At 36.4% G+C, this 17,317-nt stretch overlaps 2 protein-coding genes across 2 annotated transcripts; both read left to right on the top strand.

The window, feature by feature from the left end:
- The first annotated feature begins 6,863 nt into the window (after positions 1–6,863).
- On the top strand, positions 6,864–9,005 carry LOC134706007 (uncharacterized). The gene has a single exon (XM_063564721.1). The coding sequence runs from the start codon at positions 6,864–6,866 to the stop codon at positions 9,003–9,005; it is 2,142 nt and encodes a 713-aa protein (XP_063420791.1).
- A 4,920-nt stretch (positions 9,006–13,925) lies between these two features.
- Positions 13,926–15,614, top strand: LOC134706001 (uncharacterized). Its single transcript, XM_063564716.1, has one exon. It carries the CDS (start codon positions 13,926–13,928, stop codon positions 15,612–15,614), a length of 1,689 nt encoding a protein of 562 aa, XP_063420786.1.
- The last annotated feature ends 1,703 nt before the right edge of the window (positions 15,615–17,317 follow it).

Genomic DNA, 17,317 nt, shown 5'->3' with positions numbered 1-17,317 from the left:
GACTTTATACCAGTAGCTTTATTATATGAATGTCTCCGTGCCAATTCCATGAGTCAACCCGAATGCACTCCTGCAACCTCAGGGTGATTCAAATTAAAAAAATTCGAATTCAAAAGTTCAAAATATAAATATTAAAAAAAAAAAATCCAAAAATCCAAAAACATTAAAAAAAGATTTAAAAAATAAAAAAAAAAAAAATTTCACATGTTTCAAATCAAACATTTATTAAATTAAAAAAAAATCTCAATTAAAAAAAAATCAATGCATAACATTTTTATAATTATCAAGAGAGGCTGAAGCTAAACTTGTATCTAAAACGATGGAAAAATGTTATCTTTACGTATCGAGCGATGGCGCATTCGGGGTTCAACTTCACAGAATGTGCACTGTTAGAGTTATCGTTCGTTCCAAAATTTCCGACACCAACGAGACGGGTCAACTTTTGCTCGGACTTTGTAGACGACACGCGCTCGTACGTACGCCCGGGAAATATTTCTGCCGATATTTCAATCGGCAGGGGTTCGTAACGAAGATATCGCGTACATCGTATATGAAAAACTGATTTACCTAGAAGATGTTTCAGTGCAATTTATGTTGAATGGTGTATGCTTGACCACATGATCTTCGAAGGCATGTGAAAAAACATACATGCACAGCAGCAGCAGCACTGCAGTAGCAAAAACAGCAGCAACTGTCTTAGCAGCACAGCAACAGCAGCAACAACAACAGCAGCAACTGTCTTAGCGGTAGCAACAACAGCAGCAACAGCAGCAGCAGTAGCAACAACAGCAGCAAATGTCTTAGCAGGAGCAACAACAGCAGTAACATCAGCAGCAGTAGCAACAACAGCAGCAATTGTCTTAGCAGCAGCAACAGCAGTAGCAACAACAGCACCAAATGTCTTAGCAGTAGCAACAACAGCAGCAACAACAACAACAGCAGCAGCAACAGCAGTAGCAACAACAGCAGCAACTGTCTTAGCAGTAGCAACAACAGCAGCAACAACAGCAGCAGTAGCAACAACAGCAGCAACAACAGCAGCAGCAACAGCAGTAGCAGCAACAGCACCAAATGTCTTAGCAGCATCAACAGCAGCAGCAGTAGCAACAACAGATGCTCTCTCAGCAGCAACAACAACCTCAGTAGCAACTGTCCCGACATCAGCAACAGCAGCAACATCAGCAGCAGTTCCTTCCAATTAAAGAGGAACAATAATTTTATCGGCAAAGATATTATGTTTTTTATCCCACGTCTACCATGACTGTATCTGGACCCACCTCGTGCGGAAAGCGTATTTTATGAAAAACATGCTACAACGAGTAATGAAGATGTGCCTTCCGTGTCAAGAAAGAATCGTGTGGTTGTTCAAGAGATGGCAGCTCTTTATGGAGAAATACAGAAAAGTATCCAAGGTGATTTAGAAAGTGACGGCTTTTTCGATACCAACAAGAAGAATATGATTATTTGGAATGATCTGATGTCCACGTCGGCTAAAGATCCAATAATCAACGATCTATTTACGGAAGGCAGTCATCACAGAAATTTGTCGGTAGTGGTTTTAAATCAAAACTTGTACTTTGAAAAAGACCTTACCCTAGACGAAACTGTCATTACCTCGTACTCTTTAACAGTCCCATAGATCGGCAGCCCGTCATGACCCTAGGATGGCAGATATATCCGACTAGGTCTGACTTCTTTCTTCGGAAATTTGAAAAGACGACGAGCAGACCCTACGGAACGAAAGAATCGTCAAGACTGCGATGTTATGTCTTGCAGATGGACAATGGTGTCGACATCTCCGAAGAAATGAAGGGCCACGATAGTTCAGAAACATCAATAATGCGAACTGATGTATTGCAGACGAACAATGGAGTCGACATCTCTGAAGAAATGGACGGCGACGACAGTTCCAACATTGAAAGTACAACGTCAGATATAATAAATGACAGAGAGGGTCTAATAGCATGTCAAGCTTGCAGACTTCGCGCATTATCGGGGTTTAGAGAACCATAACTGTCGAACTGAATCGATTCGCCTACCAATGTCTGGCGAGGTACTAGAGGAAATTTTGAGGGGAACGTCGACAACCATTTGCAGTGCAGCCTATGACAGTGACAGACCTAAAACTTTCATGGTCAACATGGACAAGTGTAACCAGGACGGATCTCATTGGGTGGCCTTTTATTTTTCTATACTAGGAGAGGCACCAGAGAAATACCAGCAACGTTTATGAAATGTTCTCATCGTTAACGGATCCCAGCACCGTTTTATCGATGTCCAATTCAACCTGACTTTTCGAAACATGTGGACTATTCTGCGCTTTTGACGTGAAAATGAAATGTAAGAGTATCAAGATGGCAGACTTATTGAATAACTTCTCATCGGATGACCTGATTGCCAACGATGGAAAACTCATTGCACTATTTTCATTCTAATAATTTGGTACACAATCGATCAGCTTTGATGTTATTTTGATCTTAATTTTTTTTTAAAGCCATCGTATTAAATTCAGACACATATCATCATACATCAGTTGAAAAGATGTCGGGAATGTCAGCTACTGGGCGTTTACCAATCAACTGTTGTATAATACAAAAGGTAATCATGATGCTGCTGTTGCTGCTTTTGTTGCTGCTAATGATGCTGTTGATGCTGTTGTGGAGATTGCTGCTTTTGTTGCTGCTAATGATGCTGTTGATGCTGTTGTGGAGATTGCTGCTTTTGTTGCTGCTAATGCTGCTGTTGATGCTGTTGTGGAGATTGCTGCTGATTTTGTTGCTGCTGCTGGGCATGTACTTTTTCCATTTTTCTTCGAAGATCATTCGGCCAAGCATACACCATTCGACATGAATTGCACTGAAATATCTTTACCTTTTTTGCATATATCATGTATGTATACAATCTCCTCTTATAGCTTTCTGGCAAAAGTAAAATAAGCAAAACAGGTGGTCATCTTTCTGGCGACATATCTTGAGATTTTCGTCCCTCAACGAGAATTCGATTTGGTACAAATATTGGGGCACATGCTCTTGATTAATTATCGTACCAATAATGGAAACACGCCCTGAGATTGCAGGCATGCATTCGGATTGACTCACGGAACTGGCACGGTTCGACGTCCTACTGTTCATATCCAAATAATTACATTAGATGTATGTTACATTATAATACGTTATTCTGATTGGCTAACTAGCAATCTCGTGATATATTCCTTAATCAATTACATTATTCAATGCAACTTTTCATTCAAGATGACACGAGGTCCCACAATAAAGTACACAGGTAAATGAAATAAAAACTTGATAAAAGGCGTGTTTTTATTATCCTATAAGTAAAAATGTTATTATAAGTATTGAATGCTTTTTTTTGTAACTTTATAGAGTTGTAAAAGTGTTGACCGTTCGCTCATTTTTAGTATGAACCACTTCCGCGCTTCATACAAAATGTACTTCGGTCAACGCAGCAGTCGCTTTTACACCTCAATAAATTTACAAAAAAGAGCATTCATTTCTTAAATATTGCTCACATGCATCCATCGTAATTCATCTTCCATACTTACAGTGACGTCATTATGGGGAAAGGGCATACCTATATAAAACACTGTAAGGGACAAATTTGCCATTCCGGTATCGGCAAATCTGCTTTTGTCGGTTTACAAGATATCAAAAAAATACATGGGAATATTACTTTTCCAATGGGAAATTTAGAGTTCCCATGGAAATTAATTCTTCCCATGCGAACTAATTTTCTTCCCATGGGAACAAATTTTCTTCCCATGGGAACAATTTTTCTTCCCATAGGAACATTTTTTTCTTCCCATGGGAACATATTATATGACAATACGAACATTATTTTCCATTTGATTTTTTTTTCTTCAGAAAAATTACAATTTGTTGCAAATACTGGATATATGAGAATAAAAGAGAATATACTCCTGCCTTAGCTGGATGGAAAGCTGTAGGGCATAACACATTTTTTTAACCTTATAAAACATCTCAGAAAAGCAGATTTGTCTCCGGGACAAGTTTGCAATTCCGCTGTGCAAAAGTTGTCACCTTAATTTTTGGAGTTAAGTCAAAATGAAGTTGATAACTTGGTTGGTATTGGCTCCCTGATATTTGTCCTAAAACATTTTGGCTCTAGCACCACTGTCGAAAAAGGTATACCCCTTTTTCAGCAATTTCTCAAAGGAAAATTGTTTTTTTCAAGGGAAAAAGATTTCCCTTAGGGAATTTGCTGCATAAATATTTCCTTTGAGGAAATTCTATTTCCTTAGAGGAAATCCTTTTTCTTAGAGGAAATTCGTTTTCCTTTGAGGAAGTATGCGGCTTCAAAGAGGTAGGGACGATTTGCCGGCAATTTGTTTCATTCGATAAGATAGGTAAAGCATGTTTTTAATAGCCCGATAGATGCTTATTATAGTACATAAAAATACGTCACATCATCTATTTTAAGCAAAGACAATAGAATTATGGTGCCAAGGCGCATGGTCAAGATGGGATTTAGAATAACGATCCCTCACATGGTCAGAAATATGGCGATATCCTCAGTACCAATTACAGTTTCTTCTGAGATCAGTGTATGATGTGTTACCAACACCATCTAATCTGCACAGGTGGAAACTATCAGAAACACCAGATTGTCCCTTGTGCGGAAATAGAGGAACACTTCATCATGTACTTTCAGGATGCAATATCGCTCTCACACAGGGGAGATATACATGGCGACACAACCAAGTACTCAGGGAACTTGCTGAAGTGATAGAGAAACAGAGGAGAGATGCAAAACAAACTAAGAACAAACCTATGAAAATCCAGTTTGTGAAGGAGGGGGAAATAGGCCAGAAAAGTAAACAGAACACATCAGGAATGTTACATCAGGCTAAAGACTGGCAGCTAGAAGTAGATCTAGGGAAAAAGCTGCAATTTCCGGACATTGTACCAACCAACCTAAGACCAGACATGGTTCTATGGTCTTCCGGCAGTAAAAAGGTTATGATAATTGAGCTGACTGTTCCCTGGGAGGAGAGATGTGGCGAAGCCAATGAAAGAAAGAGGGCAAAGTATGACGAACTATTGGCAGAATGTAGAGATAAAGGATGGCAGACATGGAACTTTCCTGTTGAGGTTGGCTGCAGAGGCTTCCCTGCACAGTCAGTGTGGCGGTTGTTTTCTGCAGTAGGAGTGACTGGCCGGCAAAGAAGAACAGCAATACAGAAACTAGGCCAAGCAGCAGAGAAAGCGTCTTGCTGCAAATGGACGAAGAGAGACAGTAGTAGCTGGAAACCCACCACCAATGCGCAGTGATTGGTCACCACTGTGGACCCCCCATCCTGAGAGTGTACCGAGCTAGGGGTCGAAACACATGATGACGGATGGCCTCGGCTGAGGACATTGGCGGTGTTTGCAGTAATTCCATCAGTACTGTATGTAAGTAACTTGTAACCTGGACCTACCAGTGACAGCTGGGAAAGACCGGCTGACAACCAAGAATAGAATGGTGACGTCTGGAGAGACAGATGGCATTCAGGAAAGACTGAAACAAGGGTGTGAAGGGTTGGCATCCCAACACACTGTTCCTGTGAAGGAACACCATACCAAGCTACAGAACAGAATAAAGAGCAATACCCCCAGGGTGTTCCGAGAGGGGGGGAGGATGAAAGACCCATTGAGCAGGACAAAACGGTAACAACTCGGCTAATCCAACGGACTTTGACTGGAACAACGGCAGAAACCAAGTGTCATTGTGGAAAAGTTTGCAAGAACTTAAAAGGTTTGAAGATACACCAGGCAAGAACTAAGTGTGGTTCTGGGAAGCAGCAAAGGGGACGCACAGTTAACACTGATGAGACGGCGGAGGACCACAGCCAGGAAGCACACCACAGTGCTGAGGACCTCTTACCTAATGAAGCTACTCAGATCAACATTGAGGAGGAGCAAGGGAATCGAAACCAGCAGAAACCAGCGAAAACACCATCGACAGACAGCAGGAAAGAAAAGATACAATGGCCAGCAACAGATGATAAGAGATGGGAGATCTTTGACGAAGACCTAGATAAGATCTTAGATAACACACTAACAGGAGATGTACAGAGAAAGATATCATCATTGTCAACATTTATATATGCAGTAGGACAAGAAAGATTTGGAGGCAGTAACATCAAAACAAGAGAAAGCACTCAGGGTAACAGCAAACATAACAGACGTCAACAAGAAATACAAACACTCAGAACTGAAATAAGCGATGTCACTAAACAGTATAAAAGAGCAAATGAGGAGGAGAAAGAAGGATTGAATGAGCTAAGATCAATTCTGAGGGAAAGAAGAAACAATCTACAAAGAGCAGAAAGAATTAGAAAAGCTAGGAAGGAAAGAGGGAAGAAGAGAGCAATGTTTGTGGCCAACCCATATAAGTTTACCAAAGCAACACTGGACGGAACAAAGGCGGGATCAGTAAAAAGCTCAAAAGAGGAAGTGGAAAAACATCTATCAGAGACGCACAGTGACGAAAGGCAGTGGGAACATCTAGGTAACTGTGAAAGGATAGAGAATGTGCCAGAACCAGAGATACCAATGAACATTAAGGAACCATGATGGAAAGAAGTATCAGATGTTGTAAAGAAAGCCAGGTCTGCATCATCACCAGGACCAAATGGCATCCCGTACAAAGTATATAAGCAGTGTCCAAAGATTTTGAAACACCTGTGGAGGCTACTGAAAGTGGTGTGGAGGACAGGGAAGATACCATCATGTTGGCAGAAAGCAGAGGGGTGTTTTATTCCAAAAGAGGAAAAATCAGAAGACATCACACAATTTAGAACTATTTCCCTCCTGAATGTAGAAGGAAAGATCTTTTTCTCTATTATGGCTAGAAGGATGACATCATATATGACAGATAACAACTATGTAGACACTTCAGTACAGAAGGGCGGAATACCAGGATTCTCAGGATGCATTGAACATACAAGCATCATTTCACAACTGATTCAAGAGGCCAAAGTAAACAAGAAAGATCTTACAGTAGTATGGCTAGATTTGGCAAACGCCTATGACACTATTCCTCACATGCTGATACAGGAGTCACTAGACCATTATCATATTCCCGACCACTTTAAGAAAGTAATAAGAAGCTATCTCAGTGGGATTGAGCTGCGATTTACAACAAGCACATTCACAACAACATGGCAGAAACTACAAAAAGGAATAGTTACTGGATGTACCATCTCAGTTATTTTGTTTGTCATGGGAATGAATATGATTATTAAATCTGGAGAGAGAGAAACTAGAGGCCCAAAAACATCAACTGACATTAGACAACCACCAAATAGAGGGTTTATGGACGATTTAACCATCACCACAGATACCCATGTCCAGGCTAGATGGGTGTTGAAGGCTTTGGAAGAGACAGTTACATGGGCAAGGATGGCTTTTAAACCAAGGAAGTCTAGAGCTTTAATAATAAGGAAAGGGAAGAGCACACACCAAGTCGAACTGAAGGTGCAAGGGGAAGTCATTCCATCAATAATAGACAATCCTATCAAGTGCTTAGGAAAGTGGTATGATGACTCTTTAAGTGATAAGAACAATATCAGGAAAATCGAACAACAGGTTTCAGAAGGAATGAGGAACATCGATAAGACAGGTCTACCAGGGAAATTAAAGGCATGGATATACCAACATGGACTCCTGCCAAGGATATCATGGCCACTTATGTTGTACGAAATTACATTATCAACAGTTGAGAAGCTTGAAAGAACCATCAACAGACATCTAAGGAAATGGTTAGGTGTCCCTCCAAGTTTTACAACTGTAGGACTGTACAGCAGGACCACAAAGTTGCAGCTCCCATTAACATCTATAGTGGAAGAATTCAAAGTATGCAAAACTCGCCTTGTAATGACATTGAAAGAATCAAAAGACGACAAAGTAAGAACAGCAGGTGTCCAAGTAAGAACAAGACGAAAGTGGTCAGCATCAAAAGCAGTTTCAGAGGCAGAGAGTAGATTAAGGCACAAAGATATCATAGGAACGGTGGCAGTAGGAAGACAGGGCCTTGGAACATCAAAAAGTTGCTACTGGAAAAACGCTAACACTAAAGAAAGACGAAGTTTAGTTCAAAGAGAGGTAAAATCTAGAGAAGAAGAGAACAGACAAGCAAAGACAGTAGAATTAGGGTGCCAAGGCGCATGGTCAAGATGGGATTTAGAACAACGATCCCTCACATGGTCAGAAATATGGCGATATCCTCAGTACCAATTACAGTTTCTTCTGAGATCAGTGTATGATGTGTTACCAACACCATCTAATCTGCACAGGTGGAAACTATCAGAAACACCAGATTGTCCCTTGTGCGGAAATAGAGGAACACTTCATCATGTACTTTCAGGATGCAATATCGCTCTCACACAGGGGAGATATACATGGCGACACAACCAAGTACTCAGGGAACTTGCTGAAGTGATAGAGAAACAGAGGAGAGATGCAAAACAAACTAAGAACAAACCTATGAAAATCCAGTTTGTGAAGGAGGGGGAAATAGGCCAGAAAAGTAAACAGAACACATCAGGAATGTTACATCAGGCTAAAGACTGGCAGCTAGAAGTAGATCTAGGGAAAAAGCTGCAATTTCCGGACATTGTACCAACCAACCTAAGACCAGACATGGTTCTATGGTCTTCCGGCAGTAAAAAGGTTATGATAATTGAGCTGACTGTTCCCTGGGAGGAGAGATGTGGCGAAGCCAATGAAAGAAAGAGGGCAAAGTATGACGAACTATTGGCAGAATGTAGAGATAAAGGATGGCAGACATGGAACTTTCCTGTTGAGGTTGGCTGCAGAGGCTTCCCTGCACAGTCAGTGTGGCGGTTGTTTTCTGCAGTAGGAGTGACTGGCCGGCAAAGAAGAACAGCAATACAGAAACTAGGCCAAGCAGCAGAGAAAGCGTCTTGCTGGATATGGATGAAGAGAGACAGTAGTAGCTGGAAACCCACCACCAATGCGCAGTGATTGATCACCACTGTGGACCCCCCATCCTGAGAGTGTACCGAGCTAGGGGTCGAAACACATGATGACGGATGGCCTCGGCTGAGGACATTGGCGGTGTTTGCAGTAATTCCATCAGTACTGTATGTAAGTAACTTATACCTTGAACAGGTATTCCTACAAAAACAAGGCCATGCCTATTGATTTTTTAATATTGATTTTATTTTATTATTAACATCCTTTATGCAAGGTGCCATACCATGTAACTTGTCAAGGAGCCAAATAATATCGAACTAATTCAAATCGTGATTTTCTCATTCCGAATATGTATATCTGTATTTGTCCTGGTCTTTTAAGGTTTTATCGTCTATAAGATAAGACAAGAAAATACATGTACATGTATATATTTTAACCGGAGAACATCTTACATCAGTTGGTCATAGATCACCCTGTGTTACTACTTCATGTTTTATTGCCTTTTCTGTAATTTTAACAAATCGGCCCTTCGTTGTGATACAGATACAACAGCTTCTTGATGTTTTACCTACAATCACGATTTGTAGTGTAATTGATTTGTTCTGTTATGTTGTTTTATTTTTCTGATGAGTTAGGTACCCGTGTATAGACGGCGGTAAACAATTCAGTACTAGTATCTTTACAGTTTGTGATTTGGCGACAAAATTGTTGTTGACTGCATTTGTTACATATAATACCATGTTCAAAAAAGGTTTCGACAAATTGTTTTTGTTGTTATGAAACTTGTATACAATGGCCTTTTTTTAAGTTATGTGTATATACCCGCTACATTTAGGCTTAATTTCTATAGAATTAATTCTCGTGTTATTGGTTATGTACAGGCACCTACATCAGTTTGACAGCAGTTGTCCCTTGGATATATGTAATAATGTAAACACATGAATAGAAAGTAATTCAAGAGTATGGACAGTCATAGGATTGCACACAATAAGCGATACATTATTTTTTCTTTGATACACGTAAAACTATATACTAGTAAACTAACTGAATAGTCAAAATGAACCAGAATGACTCTATGAATCAAGCAAACATCAGAAAAATATAATAGAAACTTTAAAATTTAATATAACAACACACAAAAATGCAAAATTTCAGAGCGAGGTTCTAACCCTTTCTTCAAAACCATTATTTATTAGTAGTTCTGTGCTCTTTTTTTTTTTTTATCTTTATTCAATAAAACATTCATTGCAATTTACAATATCTTAAAAACAAACATATAACATAACTGTTCAATTCAAATCTCAAAATGTCATTCTGTTATCTTATTTTACTACATATTTACAAATAAAACATCAGGAGTTCTTCATCCAATAAAACAATACAATTATCATTTAAAAATTTCTTGTTAAAAACAGAAAGTCTGTTTGTATATTTGCAATATGTATAGAAATATCTTACATAATGTTTCACAGTATATTTGAAATATTCCACTGTATTTACACTTTTTACATTGTTTTTTATCATTTGTCTCTGTTTCATAACACATAGTTTTGCAACAGAAAGGATGAAATTAACAAAATGAATATTAACACCTTTAACTGTTCCTGTCATTCCAAGAAGGAAAATCCTCTTGTAAGTATACTTTTGAAACAAATCTATTTCAGACTTTACAAACAACTCAAAAAGCATGTTGAATATATAATCATGATATTCTTTCAATTTTCCACATGTTAGAAAAATATGAAATAAATCTTCTTGGTCGTTATTACAACTTTGACATAAATCACTGTCTAATATCCTTATTTTCTTAAGTTTAATATTTGTAAAAATTCTGTTATGAACAATCTTAAAATCTAAATCAATACAGTCAGATGGCTTCCAATAACTATGCACTTGTTTCCAAATGTCAACAAATTCACTTTCGTTTACATCAACATGATCTCTCCAAAATTCATAACCATTTGGTTTAATAAAACATTTCTGTGCTCTACTGGTGGAGCTACGGCGATTCTTATCATTCTGACTCTTATTTAGAAGCTATATCGGTACAATTTATCGATGTTACAATTTTTTTTAAAAGTAGTTTTTTATGTAACAAGGACACACTAAACCAATTTCATTTTTGAAGTAAAAAGTAGTATGAATAACAACAGTCATAAAAAGCATAACTTTGTTTTGGTTTCAAATGTCCTTCTTGGGGGATTCCCTGTTTTTTCCACACAAAAACACCTGAAAATCCGGATATTGGACTTTTAGCCTTTTTCAGGGTTAAATTAACTATTGATCACACATATCATACTATATGTAAATCGAGATATTGATCAAAAAGCACTTTTATTTTTTGTTTTTATAGTAAATTTTGTTCTGTTGGCACTTTTTGAAATTGGCCCTTCTGTGAAAAAAATCCTCTGCATATTGGCCCTACCTCTTTTCCTTTGAGGAAATTTGAAACTTCAAATTTTCTTTTGAGGAAATACTTTTTCCTTTTAGGAAATTTGTAGCTTCAAATTTTTCTTGGAGGAAAATTCAAGACAACAAATTTCCTCTAAGGAAATATTTGTAGCTTCAAATTTTCTTGGAGGAAATACTTTTTCCTTGGAGGAAAATTCAAGACAACAAATTTCCTCTAGGGAAATCATTGTTCTTAAAATTTCCTCTAAGGAAATTTCTGAACATCAAATTTCTCTTAAGGAAATGTGTTCCCTTGATTTAAAAGGAAAAGGTATTTCCTCAAAAGAAAATTTGACTTGTTAAACATTTCTTCACTATACCATGTATACAAACAGTATGAATATAATTATAACAAGACTGCATAATTGATGCAAATGATATTCAAAACTTTCATAAATGTTCGACTCAACATTTTAATGACATTGAAAATTGATAAAGTCTGACTGTTTAGATCTAGGTATTGTTCATACTTTTTATATACATTTAACTTTGATTTAAAAAAAAAATTTGCAGCAAACGATTCTGTTTTCTTTGTAAATGTTTCAATGCAGTACATTAATAAGCAACCAATATGAATGTCATACCATTTGTGGTGTTCTAAAGAATTTGTTTATATATTTGCTGATTAAATAATAAAATAAACGCTTTTCGTGTTATTTTAAATTAAAATTTTCTTCTGTTTCAGCTTGTGTACAGTTATTCAATCCACTACGTAAGAATTTCAGTGAATACATTATTCCATTCACTTAACATTTTCCTGCAATTCTAAGAGAAAACATTTTTGCAATAGTGTTTTTTAGTATTTATGATAGAACTCCATTTTGTTTATGGTCATTATCATGTGATAATGATGAAATTTCCTGTTTCTTTTTTGCAGGAAAGCACACATTCCAGTTCAAATTAATCCAATTATGCACTTTGTAAATAAATTTCAACTTTAAGTTTCCTCTTCAGTAATGACCTATTGATCATGAAAACCAAGATGTCTGATCACCTATAAATACACAAAATAAACAAATAAAATGTTATAAATAGAGAGAGAAACATCAATAAATGTTTTTCATATGTATCTTTCTTTATTAAAATACATTAAGTAAACTTGAACTCGCGAAAATAAATAGCTGTGATGTAGACTAACAAGTATAAAACGCAAAATAAAGAATTCGTGAGAAATTAGTTGATTTACATTAGTCCAGTCTGTGTTTGCAGGAAATTTACATCATTGGTTGTCTGGTGGAGAGTTGTTTTATTGGCAATCATACCACATCTTATTTTTGTATAACCTTGCCATATTCCTATTGTGCCTGTCCAAAGTTCAGAGCCTGTAGTTTTTGTAAGTTTAGTCTGACACTAAAATTTAGTGGTTGTTGTTGTTGTTTCATACCGGTCATATTTATTTTTTGTAATTTATTTTGTAATAAACTAGGCAATTAGTTTTACAGTTTGGATTGTTTCAATTTTTCATCTTTGGGTCTTTTATAGCTGCCTTTTTTGACTATAGGGTATGTATTTTCTCATTATTGAAGGTCGTCACAGGCCTACAATTGCTTCCGTAAAGCCATGATAGTTTTCATAATTAATATACCACATCTTTTAATTTTGATAGTAATCATTATAATCATCTTTCAAGTTCAACAACTTTTAAAAGAATAAAAGTGGCCTTACCATTTAGGTTTAGTTGGCTTCTGCAAATTTTAAATTGCCTATCATTTCTGCTGTTTATAATTTCTCTGTATCTGCTATAGTTCTTGTCCTATAGATAAAAGAGTAAAAGTTATTATTGATTGGCATCTTGCATCAATATTCATTTTGCTGTTTAATGTACATGATGTATATTAATGTGTGTTTAATAAGAAGAGTGCACACGCTGAAATGTCTCGCCTTCTTTTACTAATCATTGATATTATGTTGATAGTCCTAAGTATAAAGCTTTATCACAACTGTCACATAAACTTATCATTAATCAAGATAAATAAATAAATTATGTGTGCGCCCAGGTTTTTTTAGGGGTCCAAAACTGAACGGTATATACTACTATTGAGCTTCTTTGAAAGACACGAAAGAGGATTGGTGATTTAAATGATTTCCTAATATGTTGCTCTACAAAAAATTAGGGAATGAAGTCAAAGTACATTTTAAAAACACAACTTTGAAATATATGTATTATCTCCTGGTATGCACATTTGACAGTCCTTCAACCAACAGAATTTACTAATGAATGGATGATTCATTCAAAAATTGTTAACCTGTAAAACATAATCTAGGATGCATTATGGATTGCGGTTTGATGAACATTTTTTTTATATAAACTTCTCATATTTTTGAAGTCTTTTTGCACACAACTATTTTCTATCTTAAACTTTTAAATATGTGTTTATGTACGGTTTAAATGTTTGTTTTCAAGTATTAATAGCGATGCTTACTTATACATACATTAAAGAAAGACGAATCTTCTACTCGAATTACTGAAGTAAAAAACGCTGGTTTGTTTGTGTTAAATAAGACTTATATGTAAATATGGAGAAATCCACGTATAAAGCACAAGACATTGCTACTTGTCAATTCTGCGACGGTATTGGTAAATCGAAATGTTTACATTGTAATATTACATTATGTGATGGATGTCAGAATAATTTTCATAGAAAGATCAGATCTTCTGGTGAACATAAGGTTATTGACTTGAAGGAGTTATATACAGTGGATGGCAATGAAGTAGCCCGGATAATCGATATCATAAATATAGAGTGTGCCAACCACAAGTCGGATAAGAAAGCGGTAGTTTTTTGCAGAGGTTGTAAAATATTTGTATGCTTCAAATGCTTTCTCCAGGAGCACAAGAGTCATGATGCTGCTGAGATAAAAGACGTTTATAGAGAGAAGAAACATTTTTTGGAACAACAATACTTGGCAGTAGAGCAAGATTTACACATCTTTAGCACAAACAGACATCAACTCGAAAAGATGAAAAAAGAGAGAGATTCTCAGTTGGAAGATGTACGCATGAAAATTGAACAAAAGAGAGATGCAATGACATCGAAAATTGAGAAACACGCTACAGAACTAGTAGAGGAAGCAAATAAAATGTGGGAACCTCAAGAAGTAATTCTTACAAAACAACAGAAAAAAAATACAGAAATTGAGATTGACTTATCACAAAGAAAAGAAGTAATTGAAAACGCGCTTCTTTCTCAAACTGCTTTGTCAATATTTACTGCCAGTGACGAAATCCACGCAAAAGAACCTTTGCCAAAAAACCAAGATGATCCAGTTTATTTTAATCAAATGATGTGGACCGAAAACAAGCCGATATATGCTGATATTGCAATGGGACTGGTAGTTAAAATCCCAGAACTGAAGACGACTAAGACCCTAACTTCAGACGTAAAAGGTATCGTAAGATTGGATTATTTTAACAATGAAATGAGAGTTTTGTTTTGTCCAGATAAACAATGTTTAAAAACTTTTACAATCCAAGACGGTCTTATGTCATCCGAAATGCTAATTCAAAATGTAAAAGTTCTAGGTGTGACACATTTTAACAACAATAAACTTCTTATTTCTAGCGTTGGTAGCAGTAAAATAGAGATAGTACATATCGATGGCAATATTGAAACATTTACGTCTATTCCACCTTTTTATATCAGAGGAATTTACACAACAGAGAAAAACGTTATGATAGGTTTTATGGACAAGGGCACACCGCTTCAACTCACAGAAGACAGTCGAAGGGGAATTATGATACTAGACATGAAAGGCACACTCATGAGAATGGTGGAATATGATGTTGACAATAAAAGATTATTTTCTGTCCCAGCTGTGATTAAGTCAAATATCAATGGTGATATATGTGTAGTTGACACCATACATTTCTTTTATAAAGGAAGGGTAGTAGTTTTAGGAGCATGGGGTAACCTGAAATGGATATATAATGGGCATCCTAGTATAAACGGTTGCAATGAAACGTCAACTTTTACTCCCTCAGATATCGCGACAACAACAACCGGGTTCGTGTTAGTGACCGACTTTAAAAATGATACAATACATGTACTATCGATAAACGGAGACTTTTTGTCACATTTCTCCGAGAAAGACGTTGTTGCACGCCCATTAAGTTTGTACATTGATAACGAAGATAATATTCTGATTGGCTGTTCCGGAAGTGACGAGGGGCTAGCAAAATTACACGTTGCTACATTTTTGCAATAATTACATCAACAAGTTATCTCAGCTGTGAGCAATTTCAGAAATTAAATTGCTAGCTAGATTCTCGCAAAATAATTTTATGGATAAATTTAAATAAATGTTCTGAATAATCTTTTTCTGTTGTCAATCCTAACTAGCTTCACTTATTTAAAATGTGTGCTTAGTGCTCAATGGTCTCCACAAAAGTGGATTAGCCTTTACTCTCGAACTAAGAGCATCAAGACGTTAAGAAAAATCAAACACATAAAAAAAGGAAAAACCGAAACAAATTCATAAAAGACTAGATATACTGAAACAAATACCGGATCTGACCTTGCGTCGCTGAGAATGATTTATTGATATTTCAAAACATTTCTTACAAGTTACACGCCAAAATTATCAAGAAGCAGACCAAATAAAAAAAATCATTCTCTTTCATAGAGGCCAAGACAGCTTTGCCGAAATTTTTCTACTCAATAAAATTGAGAATGCTAGCAATTCATTTCTACTCAAGGTCATTTGGACGGACGGAGTCGAGCATTATGGCAAGCCGTTGTGGAATTTATTCCCTATTTATTAATATTAGTAAATCATTTATTGAAAATAAACTGACAACGCCATTGCTAAAAATGAAAGAGGCAAACATACAAATTAGACTCATCAGCGGCAATCGCTTCAAAGCAGTAAGAAGGTCAAATCAAGTCTAAAATTAAACGAGTATCAAAAAATGAAATAACGAAAGTTGTACTAGATAGGTCAATCTATCTGTCTGAGAGTAGAAAATCTTATAATGTTTAAGAACAATTCAAGATTTTGTTAACAGTAAATGTACAGAGAATGAACATTTCAGTGATATTTCATGCCAACACAAAAGTTATGAACGTACTGTGCTGTTTGTACTATTAGAGACGAATCGTCCATCAACAGTTGGACAATGATAGAGTGGTTATAAAAACTTCTCAAAGAGTTCAGGCTGATAATTTTGAGCTTTATTCAAACAGTTTGCTTGCAAATGAATTTAACCGTTTGTAGATCGGTATGTACACTTTCCAAACAATGTACAGGTCATATAAAGTTTACTTGTGTTTAAAGAAATTGAGAAACTTCTTTTTATCACTGTCGTAATGTACTATTATAGTATGTTTTTGTTTATTTCTCTGCCCTGAGTATTCTTGCGTTAAAGTGTATTCCTGTCACGTGATGTTGTCATTTTAGCGGTATTTTCAACACTGACATATACCTAAATCAGGATGTTTGGCTAGCCATAAAACCAGGTTCACCCCATCATTTTATTTCTTAAAATGTGCTTACCATATAGCTGTTTGATGAGGGACTTTCCGCTTTGAATTGTCCTAGGAGTTTATTGTTATTGTAGTTTGACTTTCTACCAGGAATATGGCAATTATTATAAAATGGTCCGTGTCTATGTATGTTAGCTTTTGTTTTTGTAGCAGTCCTGGTGTTCCGTTGTTGCCATCGGTTTTGGTTTGGATTTGTTTCATTTAAAACGATCTATGACTACTGGACAGTGGTATTCTACTGTTGCCTTTATTTACAATGTTAAATTGATAACTTTTAGGAATAAGTTTATTATTTTTTTATATAGTTTTCAACTAAGGAAAGTATGATAACAGTATTTTGACGTCCTACTGAGGCGAAATGGAGCCATTACATACTGTGATTTAAATAATTGCTGCTTCTACTAACCAAGAATTACATACTTTTAT

The sequence above is a fragment of the Mytilus trossulus genome, chromosome 1 (genome assembly GCF_036588685.1).
Source record: "Mytilus trossulus isolate FHL-02 chromosome 1, PNRI_Mtr1.1.1.hap1, whole genome shotgun sequence".
Taxonomy (NCBI): domain Eukaryota; kingdom Metazoa; phylum Mollusca; class Bivalvia; order Mytilida; family Mytilidae; genus Mytilus; species Mytilus trossulus.
The sequence above is the reverse complement of the archived record's forward strand: the minus strand, read 5'-3'. Positions and strand labels throughout refer to the sequence as shown.

What these genes read in the sequence shown, in the direction of transcription:
- LOC134706007 (XM_063564721.1), top strand. Translation starts at nt 6,864, where the DNA reads ATGGCTAGAAGGATGACATCATATATGACAGATAACAACTATGTAGAC.
- LOC134706001 (XM_063564716.1), top strand. Translation starts at nt 13,926, where the DNA reads ATGGAGAAATCCACGTATAAAGCACAAGACATTGCTACTTGTCAATTC.